Below are 18,034 nucleotides of genomic sequence, written 5' to 3'. Positions count from 1 at the left end.
TCATGGCTTTCTGGTGTTAATACTGCACGCTTGAGCAAGCACACTGGCGCCACCAAACTCTTTAAAGAATCATTTCCCATTCTGTACCCACCATCTATGCTCTGCAACTGGCTTCTGTCCTGCCACTCCACCCCAATGCTTTCTACAAGGTCAGTGTCTGCACACTGATTCCTGAGCAGACAATTCCGTCTTTCCCTTTCCTTCTCTGACTCATGACATCACAAGCTCCCTTCCTCCACAGTTGGTAAGGATTATATGTGCATGAGGAATTTATCCAACACTCCCCCCCACATACAATAAAGGGCCAGGCATGGCAGCACATGCTTTTAATCTCAGCACTGTGACGGCAGACAGGGAGATCCCAAGGCTCCTTGCCATCCAGTCCAGGTGTAGTTGGTGAATTCCAGATCAATGAGAGACCCTGTCTCAAAGGAGGTGGACAGTATTCCTCAGGATGACACCAAGGTTGTCCTATAACTTCCACAAGTATGCAAACACTGACATCATATACTCAATTATACACTCATCCTTCAACTTCATATCCTATCTTCTTAGATGGTCTTTTCTTTTTCTAGCTCATCTTTCCCAATCTTCTTTTCAGTTTCTTTTTTTTCCCACTATCTCTTTATAGTTGACAGGACAGCGGCTGACATTTAAAATGTTTACCATGATTCCTATATCTTTATTTCAGCCTGGGCACTTGGTTCTGAGCACAATGCATTACCTGAGGCTCTATAAGAGATTCATTAAGGGCAGACTGGATGCCAGGGTCTTGATTTACTCCAATGGGACTCTGAGAGGAATCAGGAGCCATGGTTACATTTGGAAACCCTGCCGAAGGAACACAAGTCACTATGATTTCTTTCATCTGCTTATCAGGCTTCCCAAGTTCTCCACTGCCACAGGCTCCCTTCACTTCAGGGAAATCTCAAATGGCAGCTCCACTTATATGTTATGTATATGGACCAAACATATCTAAACTCATTTTACCTTCACAAAATTCCATGAGATATAGTCTATTATTTTGCAGCTCAGTAAATTGAAACTTGGAAGAATTAAGTAACTCACCCAGAGTCACTCTAATAAATGGCTGACCTGGGATTCAAATTTCCTACTAAAAGTAAATCACATGTTTCTGAAAGATTAAACAAGTTATAAGCTGATTATGATTGATAATGTTGAAGCCGACAATGGTGGTACATGTCTATAATGCCAGCACTCAGGAGTTAAGAGGCAGGAAGATCAGGAGTTCAAGGCCAGTCTTGGCTACATGAACCCTGGGGTTGGGGTCAGGGATAATCCTACGTAACTAAAGATAAGCAAAGTTTCTTTTAGCAAGAAACTGAAGTTGCTTTTGATTTTAAGTTAAGCTTATTCAAACTACATGTAAATGCACATAGTTTAATTATGTGATTTAATAATTAAGCCATATTTTATAGTAAATAATTTGTAATACTTCATATTCCTAGTAAGGAGCAAACAAATTACGACTCTTAGCCTTAATAATCTTCATATACCAGCCAGCTGGAACACGTGGCAGGATCACAATTCCTGAACCAGACTGAACTCTTCTAATCAGTGGGTTAAGAAGGAAGAGCAGGTTTTGTGTGGATGGAACACTAACCTGTGCGCTTACGCGGAACATCAGCAAACAGACCTTTGGCTGCAGCCATCAAATTATCAGACTTCTCCAGCACATCCTGCATCTGGTACTGGTCAGAAAGAATCTACACACGTTAAGAAAAAAAAAAAATGCTGTTCAGAGAAAAATACATTTACACGACCTTTTCAAAGCTTAAATATCAACCTTTATTGGTTGTGGTTGCTAGATTTGCTCTTAACCATGGCAGTGACCATCCTAAAACCCTCCAATGGCAATATCCTTAGAAAACAGTAGATGGGGCTATTACAGTAATCAGTAGCTTCAAAGAAAATATATTGATTGTGATCTGGTATATACATGGCACACAAACACTCACACACATGCACACTCACACACACAATATACACTCACACACATACACACACTCATGTCACACAGCACACACTTTTTTTTTTAACTTTTTTTTATTCTTTGTCTTTCACATCATGTATCTCAATCCCATCAATTTCCCCATCCCTTTGTATCCAACCTCTGCCCTTGAAACACCTCTCCAAAAAAATACAATAAAATTTAAGGGAAAAGTCTTGTCATGGAATCTGTAGTGTGACAGTAGGTCACACAGTCAACCCTTTTGTCCATATGTCTTTACTTGCAAGTGTTCACTGCAGAGTCACTGGTCTGGTTTGAGGACTCTAGTTTCTGCTATACTGTCAATGCTGGGCCCTCACTGGGACTCCTCTTAGACATCCTGTTATTGCAGCGTGTCATGGAGGCAGCTTTGGGTCTGCAGGATGGATCCCTTCATGTGCTCCAGCATTTCATAGATGGGGTAGATACTGGGGATAGGTCAACATTCATAACCCTGGTTCTGGGCCTGGGTAGTTGCAGAGTTGGTCAGCTAGCTAGCTCTCCCCCATCCTTATCACCAGGGTGAGCTCTCCAGCATCGCTCTGGCTAGTTCACCCCTTGCAGCAGTGAACAAGGGGAGGGGCCAGTTCTCCTGCTTTCTCAACCTCAGGGTCAGCTCTCCCACACCTGGACCATCAGGGCCTGCTCTAACTGTGCTGCCCAGGTGAGGTGAAGGGGCCACTCTCCCAAGTGCTGCAGCTGGTGAGAAGCAGTGACAGCTCCCCCACTCTTATGACCACAGGGTTAGTCTTCCCACCTGCCATAGGCAGCAGAGGAAGGGGGATCTCTCCCCCATCCACACCACCATATGGCAGATGATGGATGGGGCCAGATCTCCTGTCAATAGGGTCAGCTCTGCTGTGCTGCCCAGGCAAGGTGCAGGGCCTGCTTTCCCAAGTGCTGCAGCTGGTGAGAGAGGGTCAGCTCCCTCACTCACCACAAATGGCAGGGTGTGTGTGGGGGGCATCTTTCCCTCATCCTTACCACCACATGGCAGATGAGGAGGATGTGGCCAGCTATCCCACTTTCACATCTTCAGGGCCAGCTCACCCTCACCTCCGCCAACAGGGTCAGCTCTGCTGTGCTGCCCAGTCGAGGAGCAAGGCCTGCTTTCCTGAGTGCTGCAGCTGGTAACAGGGAGGGTCAGCTCCCTTGTCTATCACAGGCAGGGGCGGGCATCTCTCCCACACCACTGAGTGACAGATGAGTAGTAGGGACAGCTCTCCCATACTTACAACTTTGAGGTTGGCTCACCCTCACCTCTACCAACAGGGTCAACTCTGCTGTGCTGCCCAGGCAAGGTGCAGGGTCTGCTCTTCCCGAGATGCACACGCTTCTTAAAGTAAGACTTTTACATGGGATTTCCACATGAGAATGACTTTTTTTTTATTCCATTCTAGTTTTAAGTGATAGCTGTAGCCCACTTACTTGATTTCATAACCCATTAGTAAATAATAATATAGATTTTAAAAAACAGATTAAAGATAAGAATCTTTGAGCCATAAACTCAAAGGTGTTCCCACCACTGAAGTATTCTGATAATCCACTAACAGGTTGTGCATCGTCTGTGATTTAAAAAACAAGGTATGGGTTTCAGGACTAAACAAAAAATGTTATGCTTAGGCATTTATAAACAAGTTGGGTTTTTATCATGGAGAGATGGTTACACAAAAGCACCATTACAGTCTTGCCTCTGATTATGCACTTTCTATTGAAGGATTTTAATATACATATAATAAGCAAAGCCACAGGCGAAAGGTGAGTCAATTCTATCTACCACCACCAGATGGCATTCTTAAACCAAAAGGAATGTTAAAATCAAGACAACTCCATTTCTAGCACTGACTCAAATCAATAAAACATCTAATAACAAACGCTCTGCCTAGAATTTCTCTACAACATGGAAATGATGACATCAATTACTATTCTAAGATACAAAGAGAAAAGTGAGTCACATTCTTATGTTATCCTTTCTGCCTGTGTCAGCTAGGTCAGTTACTGAGAATAAGTCCTGAATTTGCTCCTCCCAGAGCAAACCTTAGAACTGTGGAAGGCCAAGAGCACACATGGTACAGAATACTGGGTTCTAGGTCCACACCAGAAATAGAAAACAAACTCCAATCTCTTTAAACTTAGTTTCCTACTGTGTCAATGGTACACAGCATGGGTTTTACTTAAGATGTCATTATAATTAACACTGGGCATCAACGTGTTATTTTTGGTTTTGAGTCTAGCCTTTAATGGCTGAGCCATCTCTCCAGCCCCAATGTGGCTGTTAATAAGATCATTCCTCCACTTTCTGTCAGTTCCATGTTTTTATTCTGACAGAAGACAATGCCTTAAAAATACAAAGTTATAAACTTTTCAAATTACCACTAGGAAATAAGCTGTGTGATTTTTCTAGCATGGTGACAACCATACTGTCCCACTGTACCATAGATATACCTATGGTCCTCTCACATGCCTTAAATACAGAAACTATAAACACAGAAAAACTTAGTAACTGAAACCAATGATGCATATACTCTTTGACTCTGACTTTTTCTTTTCTTTTTACTCCAATATTTGGGATTAAACCCCAAAACATCCCAAGGAAGCACTTGAACATTGAGCTAAAGGCCAGCTTTGACTCAACACTTCTTTTAATAATTCATCAACAAGCAAGCCTATACCCCAAAACATACTCAATATTCACTGCATTATTTATAGTGACAAGGTAAGAGGCAATCTGTGAGTGGCACACACTACTAGTTACCCCCAACATTGCCCTTTAATAGCAGAACTCCTAAGCTTTAGTCAAGGATGCAGCTACCCCTCTTTGAATATGGGGACGGCCATGCTGTTGACTCACACACAGCTGACGGGTGCTGGAACAGCCATCCGTACTGAGTCATATGCTAAAGACCTGTAGGGCCCTCTACTGCTGTGTTCTTCCACAGAACAAATCTGTGTTTTAAAATACTGTACTTTTGAGTCCTGTTCTTCCCAGAAGCTTAAACTGCACTCTAATAGACATCAGTGCCCACAACATAAAACAACCAATAAATAAATTATGGCAAATCTATACCCAGCATATATATATATATATTGGTTTTTTGACACAGGGTTTCTCTGTGTAGCTTTGCTCCTTTCCTGGAATGCATTCTGTAGCCCAGGCTGGCCTCGAAATCACAGAGATCCACCTGGCTCTGCCTCCCAAGTGCTGGGATTAAAGGTGTGTGCCACCACCACCCAGCTGATCGTTTTTTAAAAAGGAAAATTTATTTCTACGTATTGACTTCTGAAATATACTGGCGCGTCAACAGAGATCTAAGCACCTCCTCAACCCTACAGGAGTGGCAGAAGGGTGTGTATACACTTAAAACCTGTATATACTAGCAGTGCTTGGGATGTTATTACAATGCAAATTATCTTTTGAACCGAATTTCCATCTTTGGTGAAATATCTTCCAAGTCCACACAATGAGGAGCTTGGAAGCAGAACTTCCATTAGCTGCACTATGTAATGGGTCAGTACAGCGATGGCTATGGCAGGCACTGACAAGTAGAACCAGGCAGAAAGGACAGGGACAATCCTACCAATCACGTTGATACTGGGTATCAGTTACGATTGCAAGCAAAGCCACTGCTTTGCCCTCTTCCGCTAGGTCTCTGTCACATTTCTTGGAGCAGCTTGTTCGTGTGGCCAAAGATCACTGTACTAGCTTTACTCAGTGAGCTCCGTTATCAAAAGGAAACCTCTAAGTCTCATCAAAAGCCATGGTTCTGAAGCCCTGCAGAACCGGAAAAAAGCCTGGGAAACTGAGGAACCTGTCCACACCTAGCTTCACTAAATCTGAATGTTTGAGCACCGAGTGCAGGTACTGTGCCTCCCACCCTCCTTAGGAGCACGTCAGCCATGATGAATTCTCATGTGCAGTCAGGACGGAGAACCACCACACTGCAGATGGAGGAAGCAAGAGTTCTGAGACCCTGTCCTGTACCGGTCCTCTCCGGACTCTTCTGGAGGGGGGGGGGGGGGCTGGAGAGACGGGCTAAGAGTGCTCATGGCTCTTGTTGAGAGACCAGGCTGGAGTCCCAGCACTCACATGGTGACCCACAACTCTTCTGGGGGATCTGACCCTCTTCTGACCTCCACTGGCACCAGACACACATGCACATATGCAGGCAAACACTCAGAGACAAAACCAAACAAACAAATCTTCAAAAAATAAAAAAGAAAAGGAAATTAGAACTAGAAAAAGAAAACCAAAGCCCCGAGTCTGACCCTTTCCCCACTAAAGAGGTTGGCTGGTTTTCTAGGTCAGATCTGTGGTTTGGGGCCTTTCAGTGAGAACTGGCACATACCAAATATGTGACTGGTCCAAGGTGACAACATGTAAAGTCGCATTCTCTGAACCCACTGTTCAAGTCATAGAAACATGTATTTGGGAGATGCCGTTCTTCCTGATGCATAAAATTTCTCAGAGCCAGTGTTCTCAGCCCTCCTAAATCTGCGGCCCTTTATACAGTTCCTCAGGTCATGACCCTAACCACACAATTATTCTCCTTGCTACTTCATAACTGTAATTTTGCTGCTGTTATAAATTACAAATATCTGTGTTTTGTGACGGTCTTAGGTGACCCCTGTGAAAGGGTCGTTTGACCCAGTGGGTTTGCACCCACGGGGTTGAGAACTACTGCTCTAAGAACTCGAAGGAATTTCTCCAAGGCAGCCTATGACTTAAAGCCACCATGAAAGGTCATGTAGAGAGCACACACTGGAAGCTTAGCCTGGTCAAGAAGCCACACAGCACATTCCTTCACTGTGACTTCAGCTCAAATAAAAACACTGCTCTGCTGTAGTTCTTTCTTACTTCCCAGCCTGTCCTCCCTACAGATCTGATTACTTCTTCAAACATGTGGGCAGGCGAAAGGCTAAGTCAGAGGTAAACAGCTGAAGACCTACATCAACAGGCACACAAAATTCTTTGGTGTTATTCCACTTTTGCTAGGTAATCCTACTATGCTGTTGAATTGAGACATAATTACAGAAGTTTATGGAACAGAGTACTATTTGGCAAAGACTGTGGTAATCTCTTTAAAAGCATTATGCCAGGGCTGGAGAGATGGCTCAGGGGCTAAGAGCCCTGGCTGTTCTTCCAGAGGACCTGGGTTCAGTTTCCAGCGCCTACGTGGCAGCTCACAACTGTCTGTGACTCCAGTTCTAGGGGACCTGACACCTTCTTCTGGCTTCCACAGGCACCAGGCATGTACATGGTACACAGACATACATGAAGGCAAAACATCACACACATAAATTTTTTTCCAAAAAAATTTAAGTATTATGCCATGCAAAATCTCCTAACAACAAAGCAGGATGATGATGATGATGATGATGATGATTGAGACAGGGTTTCTCTGTAAAAACAGAAACTGTGTTGGCTGTCCTGGAATTCACTCTGTAGACCAGGCTGGCCTTGAACTCACAGAGATCAGCCTGTCTTTGCCTCGAAAGTGTGGGATTAAAGGCCTGGGACACCACTGCCCAGCAACAGAGCTGAGAATTTTAAAGATAAAAAAAAAAAAATCATGCAAATGCAAGGAAAATGAAGCTACAAAATTTGTAAAAATAAATGAATAGAAAATAGTAAGTTAGACGATCCAAACTCGGATAGATGAGATCTACCTGTCCTCTCATGTGTGGACCCTAACTTCTAATTCTTCAGAACGTGTATTTATGTGGGAATAAGTGTATGGAGGCCAGAAAACTTTCCTCCGGGACTGTGCCACTGGAAAGAACGGTGACAAGAATACATGTGATACGAAAATGAAACGGGGGATGCTGGAGGTGGAAGGCTCCGCGGGACAGGGGAAGGATGGGGGGGGGGGAGACGGGGTGGGAGTCAACCATCCACCACTAAGTATTCTGACAAAGGCAGAGAGAACATGCTACTTTGTACACTACAAAGGGGAAAAGGAAAATTCCAGGCCAAGAAGTTCTACAATCTAAGGCTGCGGACCTAAATGAGTTGTGGAAAGAACATTTAAAGCAGCAAACGGCTCCACCCACCCTGCTGCTCTCTGCACTAGACCCCACCCACCATGCTGCTCTCTGTATCAGACTCCACCCACCCTGCTGCTCTCTGTACTAGACTCCGCCCACCATGCTGCTCTCTGCACTAGACCCCACCCACCATGCTGCTCTCTGCACTGGACTCCACCCACCCTGCTGCTCTCTGCACTGGACTCCACCCACCCTGCTGCAGCTCTCTGCACCAGACTCCACCCACCATGCTGCACTCTGCACCAGACTCCACCCATCATCCAGCTGCTCTCTGCACTAGATCCCGCCCACCCTGCTGCTCTCAGCACTAGACTCCGCCCACCCTGCTGCTCTCAGCACTAGATCCCGCCCATCCTGCTGCTCTCAGCACTAGACTCCGCCCACCATGCTGCTCTCTGTACCAGACTCCACCCACCCTGCTGCTCTCTGCACTAGACTCCACCCACCCTGCTGCTCTCTGTACCAGACTCCACCCACTATCCTGCTGCTCTCTGTACCAGACTCCACCCACCCTGCTGCTCTCTGCACCAGACTCCACCCACTATCCTGCTGCTCTCTGTACCAGACTCCACCCACCATCCTGCTGCTCTCTGCACCAGACTCCACCCACCCTGCTGCTCTCTGCACCAGACTCCACCCACCCTGCTGCTCTCTGCACCAGACTCCACCCACCACCCTGCTGCTCTCTGTACCAGACTCCACCCACCCTGCTGCTCTCTGTACCAGACTCCACCCACCATCCTGCAGCTCTGGACACTAGACTCCTACCATCCTGGGGCTCCCTACAAAGCCTAAGTTCACTGTATATGTTTGCAGTAAGTACTAGTCTCTCTCCAATGAAGTCAACCCAAGGGAAAAAGAACTCTACAATGAATTTTCGCACTACCTCCTTCATGATAGATAATCTTCTTTTTTCAAGACTGGAAGTTTCTGGTTTCTGCTTCTTCCATTTTCTCTTCAAAGCTTTTTCTTGAAGTTCCCAGTGCACCAATGCTCTGTTCTTTGACTTGTGTATCTCATGACGGCGTACCTATACAGAAGGAGAAACTGTAAAGAAATGTTTTCAGTAACAAGGAAGTTGCCTGCTCCTATGATCGACCACTTACACTAGTTCACTTCTTATCCCTTTCTGGTTCGCATGCGTGAGTGTCTGCATGTGTGTACATTCATAGCTAAAACTTTCATAGTCATCTAAGTTTTCAAAAATGATCTAAGAGAAGTATCTAGAACATGGAGGTCTAGCCTAAAGACACACAAAAATATTAGCTTCTACTTTAGTTGTACAGACTACCAAAACCCTCCTATTCTCCAACTCACAGGTTAAAACTCATTCAACCAGTGCTAGAATATTAAACAGCGGTCAACACTGACACTTTACACATGACGTAAAGGTCCAAATCCACCAAAGTCATCTTTGGCAAAGCACACCCCTTTCATGGTAACTGCATTACTTCAAGTCAATGATGCACTGTTTGTATAGCTCTGAAGCGGCTTCATGTGGAAGTAAGGTCACAGATGGTGTAGATATCCAGGGAAGGAGAGTTCCTGAGGCAGAGGAGGTAGGAGCCAGAGCTCCTAAAGGGTTGGAAGGGAAGAGTCCACTGGGGTGACTGAGGAATAAAAGCAGACATTTGCTTTTACAAGTACTCTAGTGCTCAGAATTGCAAATATGAACAAAACTTGGGTCATCTAATGAAGTTTTAATCATGCAAACTACCAAAATGACTAGCAATCAAGAACTGTAAACATGCAAATCAGAATCACAATGGGACAGTACTTTATACCCACCAGCAGACTTAAAATTTTAAAGGTAACAATAATGGTTTGTATAAACCCGATGCTCCACACATTCTGGTGGAATTTCAATCACTTAAGCACTTTGGAAAACACTTTGACAGGCATTCATAAAGTCCAGTATGAAGATGCAGGACCTAGCCATTCTATTCCAGATATTCACAACTGCCGGCACAGGCATATGTTCACAGAGACGTGTACATAAATGTCCACAATGGTTTTACTCATAGTAGATAAGAAGTATAAACCAGATGTACAACAGAAAAATCAAATCTGGAATCTCCATTCAAAGGAACATCATTTCACAAAAGGAAGGAATAAAGTAGAGATACATACTATAACATGCATGAATCTTTAAAATATGCTAGAAAAAGAGGCTCCACATAAGAGACCACATACTGCATCCCATACGTAAGAGAAGTCAAGGTTAGGCAAATCCAGAGAGACAGAAAGTAGATTAGCCACTGCCATGGACAGGCTAGCCAGGGCGACACAACACACACCTGCCTTGAAAATAGCAACAACAATAATAATTAAATGCTGAAGCTATTTTTAGACAGAAAAGACAAACAGAGATCTGTAGGTCAATTCTAGGTAAGTGATAAGACTGTAAACCAAAAATGTTTAGTAAAATTCTAACAGTAGCTAATAAGCCTCAGTAAAATCAGAAATTTCTTAAGATATATTTTTAGGTTTTACACAGATGTGAACAGACTAAGTAAAGCCAGACAGCTTCTAGTAGGGAAGGTTTGTAGCTGAAGTTTTCTCTGGTCCTGCTCAGCACCACAGACCCTGCAACCACTTATAAAATAATCACTCAGAAAGTTGTATTAATTAAACTGGTGGGCCATTAGCTCAGGCCTACCACTGACTAGCTCTTACACTTAACTCAGCCCATTTCTGTTCATCTATATGTCACCACGTGTTCCGTCGTGGCTTTACCTGTTTCTTTGCATGTTGCTCCCTAGATGGCAGGCTGGCATCTCTCCTCGGCTTCCACCTCCCAACCTCTCTTCTCTGTTTGTCCCGCCTATCCTATACTTCCTGCCTGGCTACTGGCCAATCAGTGTTTTACTTATCAGTCAATCATAGCAACATATATTCACAACATACAGGACATCCCACAGCAGTGGTCTCTGTTCTGAAGGCTAGAAACCAGACTCCAACTAAAACATAGAGCCCAGGACTTAACTTTCAGGGTTAAACTTACCAGATCTTCAGGAGTTGCCCGGTGAACTGTTAGATCATTCACAGTATTCTTTAAAAAGAAAAAAAAAATGGTCTTTTAAAATGTTTCCTTATAAATTATTAACAGTTACTGAGTTTTAGTAGCTGAAAATTGATTCAAAGTCCTAAGACTACGAATCCTTTTTTTTTTTTTTTTTAGGAACCAATATTGGGGTCGGGGATTTAGCTCAGTGGTAGAGCGCTTGCCTAGCAAGCTCAAGGCCCTGGGTTCAATCCTCAGCTCCAGGGGGGGGGGGGGGGGGGTGTATATATATTGTCAATATAACATTAAAACAGATTAATTTTAAATATCCTCTAGAAAATAGCCTATTTTTAAGTGTTATACAGGAAATGAAGCACTCTACTATTTTAAAACAGGGTAGCATATATTCAAAACAAGTAAACTTAACTGAAGCTGTAATTCCCACATACTAGGATTCCATGAGGCGATCGTAAAGTTCTTAACAAAGAAAGTATGGTGACTACAGCAAGCTGCAGCAGGAACCTTTTTTGAGGACATAGCTTCTATCTCACTAAAACTCTAATTCTTGGAAGGAACTAGAAGTTATTGCCTTTAGTATCTGTACTCTTAAGGGGGGGGGGACGACACACAAATATCCTGCTCTCCCTTCCAAGACCAAGAACATGCCTAAAAACCCACCCGACCCTACTGCGGCTGAGCTCCATCAGAGCACACGACGAAAGTCGTGACGTCCATTCCCCAGCACACGCCGTGACTTACATCCCACTCTTGCCTCGCTGTGGCTTTCTTCTTTACCTTCAGGGTTTTCCTTCCACCTCCCCGGGGACCAAAGCGATTCACTCTGATCAGCGACATCTAGGAATGATGGCATTTTTTTAAAAAATACAGGCAAAGAAATAATTGTGCATCATGGGAAAGGGGACATCTAAGACAAACAAAATCACCCTCAAAATACCAGAAGAATTTAATCATGACTAAAGGAATAGGCTATCTAAATACTTGGCTTTCTCATTTTACAATTAATAGTAAAGTGAAACCAGTAACCACAATAAAAAGGTTTTAAATAACAAAACTTTTTTGCTTAATAAGGAACTTTAGAAATATAGAAATTATGACCTAAAATAGAAAACTTCAATGGTTATATCTGTCATCAGATATAAAATTCACAATAGAGAAAATGCCAGTACCTGGGTATCATGAGGAAGCAAAGTGCAGGTCTAATCATGTTAACACTCAGCCCTAGCAGGCACATGTGTTCATCTCAGAGGGGTATATAGTTTAGAGAATGTCTGATTCCACCTCTAATAAATCTTCACACAGCACTGAAATTGGAGGCGATTTTGTAAACTATCAGCATTAGCCTGGCAATCAAAATAGCCATGTAGGACTAAACATTATGAAAAGTTAGGGGAAAACTCACAGTGCACAGTCCTTGAAAACCAAGGTTTTTACAATCAATACATATGACTGCAAAAACAAAAACGTGCATGTCTTCTTTTTCACAGCCTCTTTACCCACCATGGCAATGCAATATGAAAATATCTTACACTCTAAGAGACTGGAACTTTCATTCACACCAAAAGTGAAAGTCACTTAAAAGATTGCTATCTTAGGGTGTACTTACCCTGTTTGTTTAATCTGTCTTTAAGAGAACAATGGGACAACCAACCTTACTGGCCTTGGATTTCCCAGGTAATCAACTTTTGCAACCTAAGCTAATAGCATAGCTATGATCTTAAATTATGTACTCTTCCATGCCCCTGATCCAGAACAATGCATGTGTACCCTTTGCTGAAAGCAACAAATCGGGAGGTTGAAAGCAACCTTCTAAAATGAGCATCTGCTTATGGATACTGGCTGATAAACAATAGTGTTTGTAGTGGTTTGTTGCCTAGGTCAGTTAAGATCATTTGGAGCCAGTGACATAACCCCTTGTAAAAATCTGTTAAAGATTTCTATAAAGTACCCTATTATTTCCACATGTGATGTTTTCTATGCTGCTCAGTAAATACAGAGCAAAGCCTTTTGTTACAGATAGACACAGAGACACAGCAAGCACACAAGACACACACACACAGACACAATGACACACACACACACTGACATGCAAACACAGGAACAGATTCACAAGACAGCCTTCAAACAGGCACAAATTCAGACTCATACAACTGGCAGAGGACAGAAGACCTAGGGAACATGAGTAGAGAATTCAAATTTGGACTTGCTCTTGGTTAAATGATCCCAAGGGGAAATACTTTCTTTTCTTAATGTGATTATGCATTATTGGTGACTCAAAGTCAATCAAAAATGCATATAATCCACACAACCTACCAAAATAATTACAGACCTTTGGGGCTGATCCTCATATGTCCAACCAGCCTTCAGTGTTTATCCTCCTTCGCTGCCCTCCCCCCCACAATGGAGATTAAACACAGGGCCTTGCACATGCTAGGTAAGTGTTCTACCCTTAAGCTACGCCACCTTCCTCTCTCATTAAGTACTTTTAATAAAATAATCTTCTGTAATAAAGACACCTAAACTCTAGTGTGTCTTTGAAACAATCTCCCTTGCTCTCTATATTGTCTTTCTTTTATTACAGTTTACTCATTCAACATGTTATCTACGCTATTTCCGAGCTTACACTCCAGCAAAGGAGGTGACTCACGAGCGGTTAGAAAACAGCAAGCTATTTTGTCCTTTCCTGTGGTGCTGAGCTCAGAAGGATGGCCAGGCAAATTCCCTTACACTGAGCTCTGTCCCCAGTCTAACAATTAGGACTTGTCTTCCCATGACTAGGCCCTTTTTTATTTACCCATTTCTATTCTGAGTTTTATTAACACATATAAGAGTTTTGTAACAGTTTCATTCATGTACACAATGTATTTGACTCTCTCACTCCCCAACTGCCCTCTCTTCTCCCCTTCCAACTGGTCCCATGCCTCTTTACAAACAACCTCCCTTCTTCTTTCACATCTTTTTCTTTAAATCTAGAGAAAAACATGCAATATTTACCTTTCTGGGTCTGGCTTATTTCCATTTAACATAATTTCTAGTACTATTTTCCTGAACATATGATTTGATTCCATTCTTTTTTGTGGCTGAATAATACTCCCTTGCATACATCTTTATCCAGTTATCTGTTGATGGGCATCTAGGCTGAACCCATAAATTGACTACTGAGAAGAATGGTATAATAAACATGGACGCACAGGTATGCTGTAGTATCCTTAGGTCCCTTTGGTAGATGCCCAGGAGTGGTACAACTGGAATGCAAGGTGGTTCTTCCTATTTTTTAATTCTGAAGAACTTCCATACTTATTATACTAGTGACATTCCCAACAACAACATAAACGAGCTCCTCTCTAGCTCCCGAGATCCACATTAATATTTGTTCTTGTTTTCATGATGACAATAGCCATTCTGGTGAGATAGAATCTCAAGGTTGTTTTCACACACATACACACACACACACACACACACACACACACACACGTATGTACACCACATATGTGTGGTCCACAGAGGCAAGAAGAAGCTGTCAGAATCCCTAAAGCTGCTGTTATGGGTGATTATGAACTACCCCACATGGTGCTGGGAACCAAACTCAGTCTTCTAAAAGACCAGTACACACTTTCAATGACTGAGCCATCTCTCCAGCTCCTGGATATTTTTCTCATGTACTTTTTGGTCATTTGTACTTGTTTTGAAAACTGTTCAGTTCATTTGACCAAGGGTTAGTCAATGTCGTTTGGGTGTTTAGAATTTTAAAGTTCTGTATTCTGGGTATCACTCCCCTGTCAAATAACTGAAATACACTGGGGAAATAGGCTTCTACCCATATTGTAGGCTGTTTCTTCACTCCCTGGGTTCCAACGTACAGGTTTTTAATAGGGGGTAACATCATTTGTCAATTCTTTTACTGCACTTATTTATTGATCCCTGGGGGAGAGGAAGGAGCACATGCCCCAGTACATGGATGAGGGCCAGAGAACAACTTGCAGGTGTTGGCTTCCTCCTTCCAACATATGGGCCTCGGAGATACTCAGGTGTTAAGTCTGGCTCTAACTGCTGAGCCATCTCGTTAGCCCTCATTTATCAACAGTCTTATACAAAAGGTCTTTGCCTGTGCCTGTATCTTGTGTTTCCCTGGTTTCCTCTAGGAGGTTCATGTCCTTCATTAAGATCTCTGATCAATTTTGAAGTGAAGTTTTACAAAGTGAAAAAAAAAGGGATATGGTTTCAGTCTTCTACTTATGAACACAATCTTCTCAGCACCATCTGTCACCAACAATTAAGTTTTATGATAGTGATGGCAATAACAACTGTAGAGGAGGTAATGAAAGCATCAGTTAAGACAGTCACTTGCTATATGTGCTAGCTACTGTTCTAAGCTCTTTGCACATCTTAGTTTCTTTAATACAAGAGGCTCAGCCGGGCAGTGATGGCACGCACCTTTAATCCCAGCACTCAGGAGGCAGAGGCAGGTGAACCTCTGTGACTTTGAAGCAGTCTGGTCTACAGAACTAGTTCCAGGACAGCCAGCACTACACAAAGAAACCCTACACAAAGAAACCCTGTCTCAAAACAACAACAACTACCAAAAACCCCAAGAATTCTGGAAAGTGATTAATACTTTGACTCATTTTATAGATGAGAAAACTAAGGGGCAAAGAGTTAACGAACTGTGATGTTCACTTGTAGTAGACACAATCAGCATTTAACACTACATGGAACAGGCAAAAGCCTAAATGAACCACTGCAATTACAGACAGTTATTTTCCAACAAGGGAGCCAGAACAATTCAATTCAAAGATTATCACTTTTCAATACTCCTGTGAAAAAGTCAGGCTCCTACCTCACACAGGGTATAAAAATTAGCTTAAAATTAGTCATATATTAAAATGTTAGAGCTAACATTATAGAACTCTTAGAAGAAAACATGAATATAAATACTGTGAACCTCAGATCAAGCAACAGTTGCTGGTGGGTAAAGCCAAAAGCACAGGAAACCAAGATGTGGGGAGGATGGTGTGGCTCATCAAAATTTTTAAACACTGTACTCAAGGCACGATCAATAAAATGAAAAGATAATGCAGTGGCAAAAGGTATTTGCAAATTATTTACCTTGTATCTAGATACATAAAGAAACTGCAAAACTGGACTATTCCAACAATCCAGTTTTAAAATGAGCACAGTCTTGAATAGACATCTGTAAGATACTGCAGATGGTCAATAAGCACATAAGATCATCAATACAGGGGGGCTGGTGAGATGGCTCAGTGGTTAAGAATACTTGTCGCTCTTCCAGAGAATAGTAGTTCAATTCCCACCACCTACATGATGGCTCACAACCACTTGTAATTTCAGTTCCAGGGGATCTAACGCCATCTCCTAACCTCCAAAGGCACCAGGCAGCTCAAACTGCCTACTCTCCTCCATCTCTACTAAGAACGATTTTGTTATTACATTTCCTGCAAGGTTTCTTCTTCACTCATCCATCCACTCCACTCATCGAATAACTTTGAAAGTGCCTACTAAGAGCCAGGCACCAAATAAAACAAAAGAGAGAAACAGCCTATGCCCTCACAGGGGTAAGTTTCGCAAAAGACCGTAACTAAACGACTTGTTAAAAAATCAAAGAGGCAGGTCTGGAAAGCCGATTCTTTGTGTCAAGGAAGTACCTAATCTACAATACACATGAAGGAAAGCTACCTCCTCTCCTCAATTCCCTCTGCAAAGTTGGGGCTGAAGAATAAGCATGAATAAAACAGGAGGGCAAAGAAAATGTTCTGTGCAAGGCGGAGAGCGCATTTGCAGAACTTGTGTTCAGTCTGAATAGCAACGACTTGAAATGGCGACAGGCTCGAGATTCTCGGGGAAGAAAACTGGGGGGCCACAGCAATTTGAGCACTATACAAGACCACAGGAGGCCCTTGCAGGCTTTTATGGGGGGAATTCTACCAGATTTACTTTAACTAGTATGAACACAAACTGAAGGGCTACAAGAATCCTGTCCCTGCTATCAATCTTACCCAGCCAGCTACAGGGATCCAGATCTCATTTTCCTTCCTCCTGAGATTTTAATGGATCCCACTGTGGAGAAGAATTCAACCTTAAAGCCTTCTTTTCCTGTGGCCCGACTGACTTTTCTTTCCAGTTTTCCCTCCCGACCTTCTCATGCAATACCAAACACGGTTTGGAACAACTTCAGACTTCTGACTCCCAATCCCAAGCCTGCCTGAAACTCTCAAGAGGCCCTTTCTTAGAGACTCTGTTCTAACCGCTCAACTTCAAGGACACGCCCCGTCCCAACACCCCCAGTACTTTGCCACTCCTTTGCTGGACAATAAACACCCGGATCACGGCGCAGCCTAGGGGTTTCTGCGGCCAGCAGGGCGCCGGAACGAGTCGCGCATGCGCACGGTCGGGCGTCGCGCAGAGGGAGCCGCGGGCACTACCCGGAAACGCACTCTGGCTCTACGCGGAGGGCAGCGGCGCGGCCCCGAGCGGTGGGGTCGTCCGCCCGGGCGCCGGGATTCCGGGGAGATGGAGGCGCCGGCCGCACCTCCCCACCTAATGCGCGGACGTCAGGCCTGCCCCCCGCTTCCCCCAACCTGCCTTGCCGCTGGCCGACTGCCGCCTCCACCCCGACTAAAAACTTCAGCCTCCAGAACCGCAGAGCCCGCCACGGGGGAACGCGGAAAGTGGCTTCCGGGATGTTGCCAGGGTTACCAGAGCCCCGCCCCCACGCCTTTGCGTACTTCCGGCGAGCCCCTCGGACGCGTCCCAGAACCCGCGCCCTGTAGATGGCTGGGACCGTGTTTTTTGTCTTGTCCTGTTTCCATCCGGAGAGCGCGCTGCGGGTCGCACAGAAAGGGCTGAAGGATGCACGCGTCATAAGCCTCGAGAAGTCTCCAAAAGAAACGTTTCTCTGCACACCAGGCTCCGCGTATCGCACTTATTTGCCTTCACTT

The 18,034-nt window shown here is 43.8% G+C and overlaps 1 protein-coding gene across 3 annotated transcripts in view; it reads right to left on the bottom strand.

The window, feature by feature from the left end:
* The window catches only part of Spice1 (spindle and centriole associated protein 1), a 48,718-nt gene extending 30,949 nt beyond the window's left edge, over positions 1–17,769 (bottom strand). Inside the window, exons 1-6 of one of the 3 annotated variants that reach the window (XM_036203682.1) lie at positions 17,679–17,769; positions 11,820–11,915; positions 11,061–11,108; positions 8,943–9,086; positions 1,625–1,727; positions 725–831 (exon numbers count right to left, since the gene is read on the bottom strand). In XM_036203682.1, coding sequence (XP_036059575.1) covers positions 725–831; positions 1,625–1,727; positions 8,943–9,086; positions 11,061–11,108; positions 11,820–11,915 — 498 coding nt within the window. In that variant the 5' untranslated portion in view covers positions 17,679–17,769. Of the gene's footprint in view, positions 1–724; positions 832–1,624; positions 1,728–8,942; positions 9,087–11,060; positions 11,109–11,819; positions 11,916–17,092; positions 17,358–17,384; positions 17,448–17,678 lie in introns of those variants that run through there. The other 2 variants (XM_036203684.1, XM_036203683.1) reach the window with 2 other exon arrangements.
* Between the last annotated feature and the right edge of the window lie 265 nt (positions 17,770–18,034).

The sequence above is a fragment of the Onychomys torridus genome, chromosome 12 (genome assembly GCF_903995425.1).
Source record: "Onychomys torridus chromosome 12, mOncTor1.1, whole genome shotgun sequence".
NCBI lineage: Eukaryota > Metazoa > Chordata > Mammalia > Rodentia > Cricetidae > Onychomys > Onychomys torridus.
Note: the sequence above shows the minus strand (reverse complement) of the source record. Positions and strands in the feature narration are given on the sequence as shown.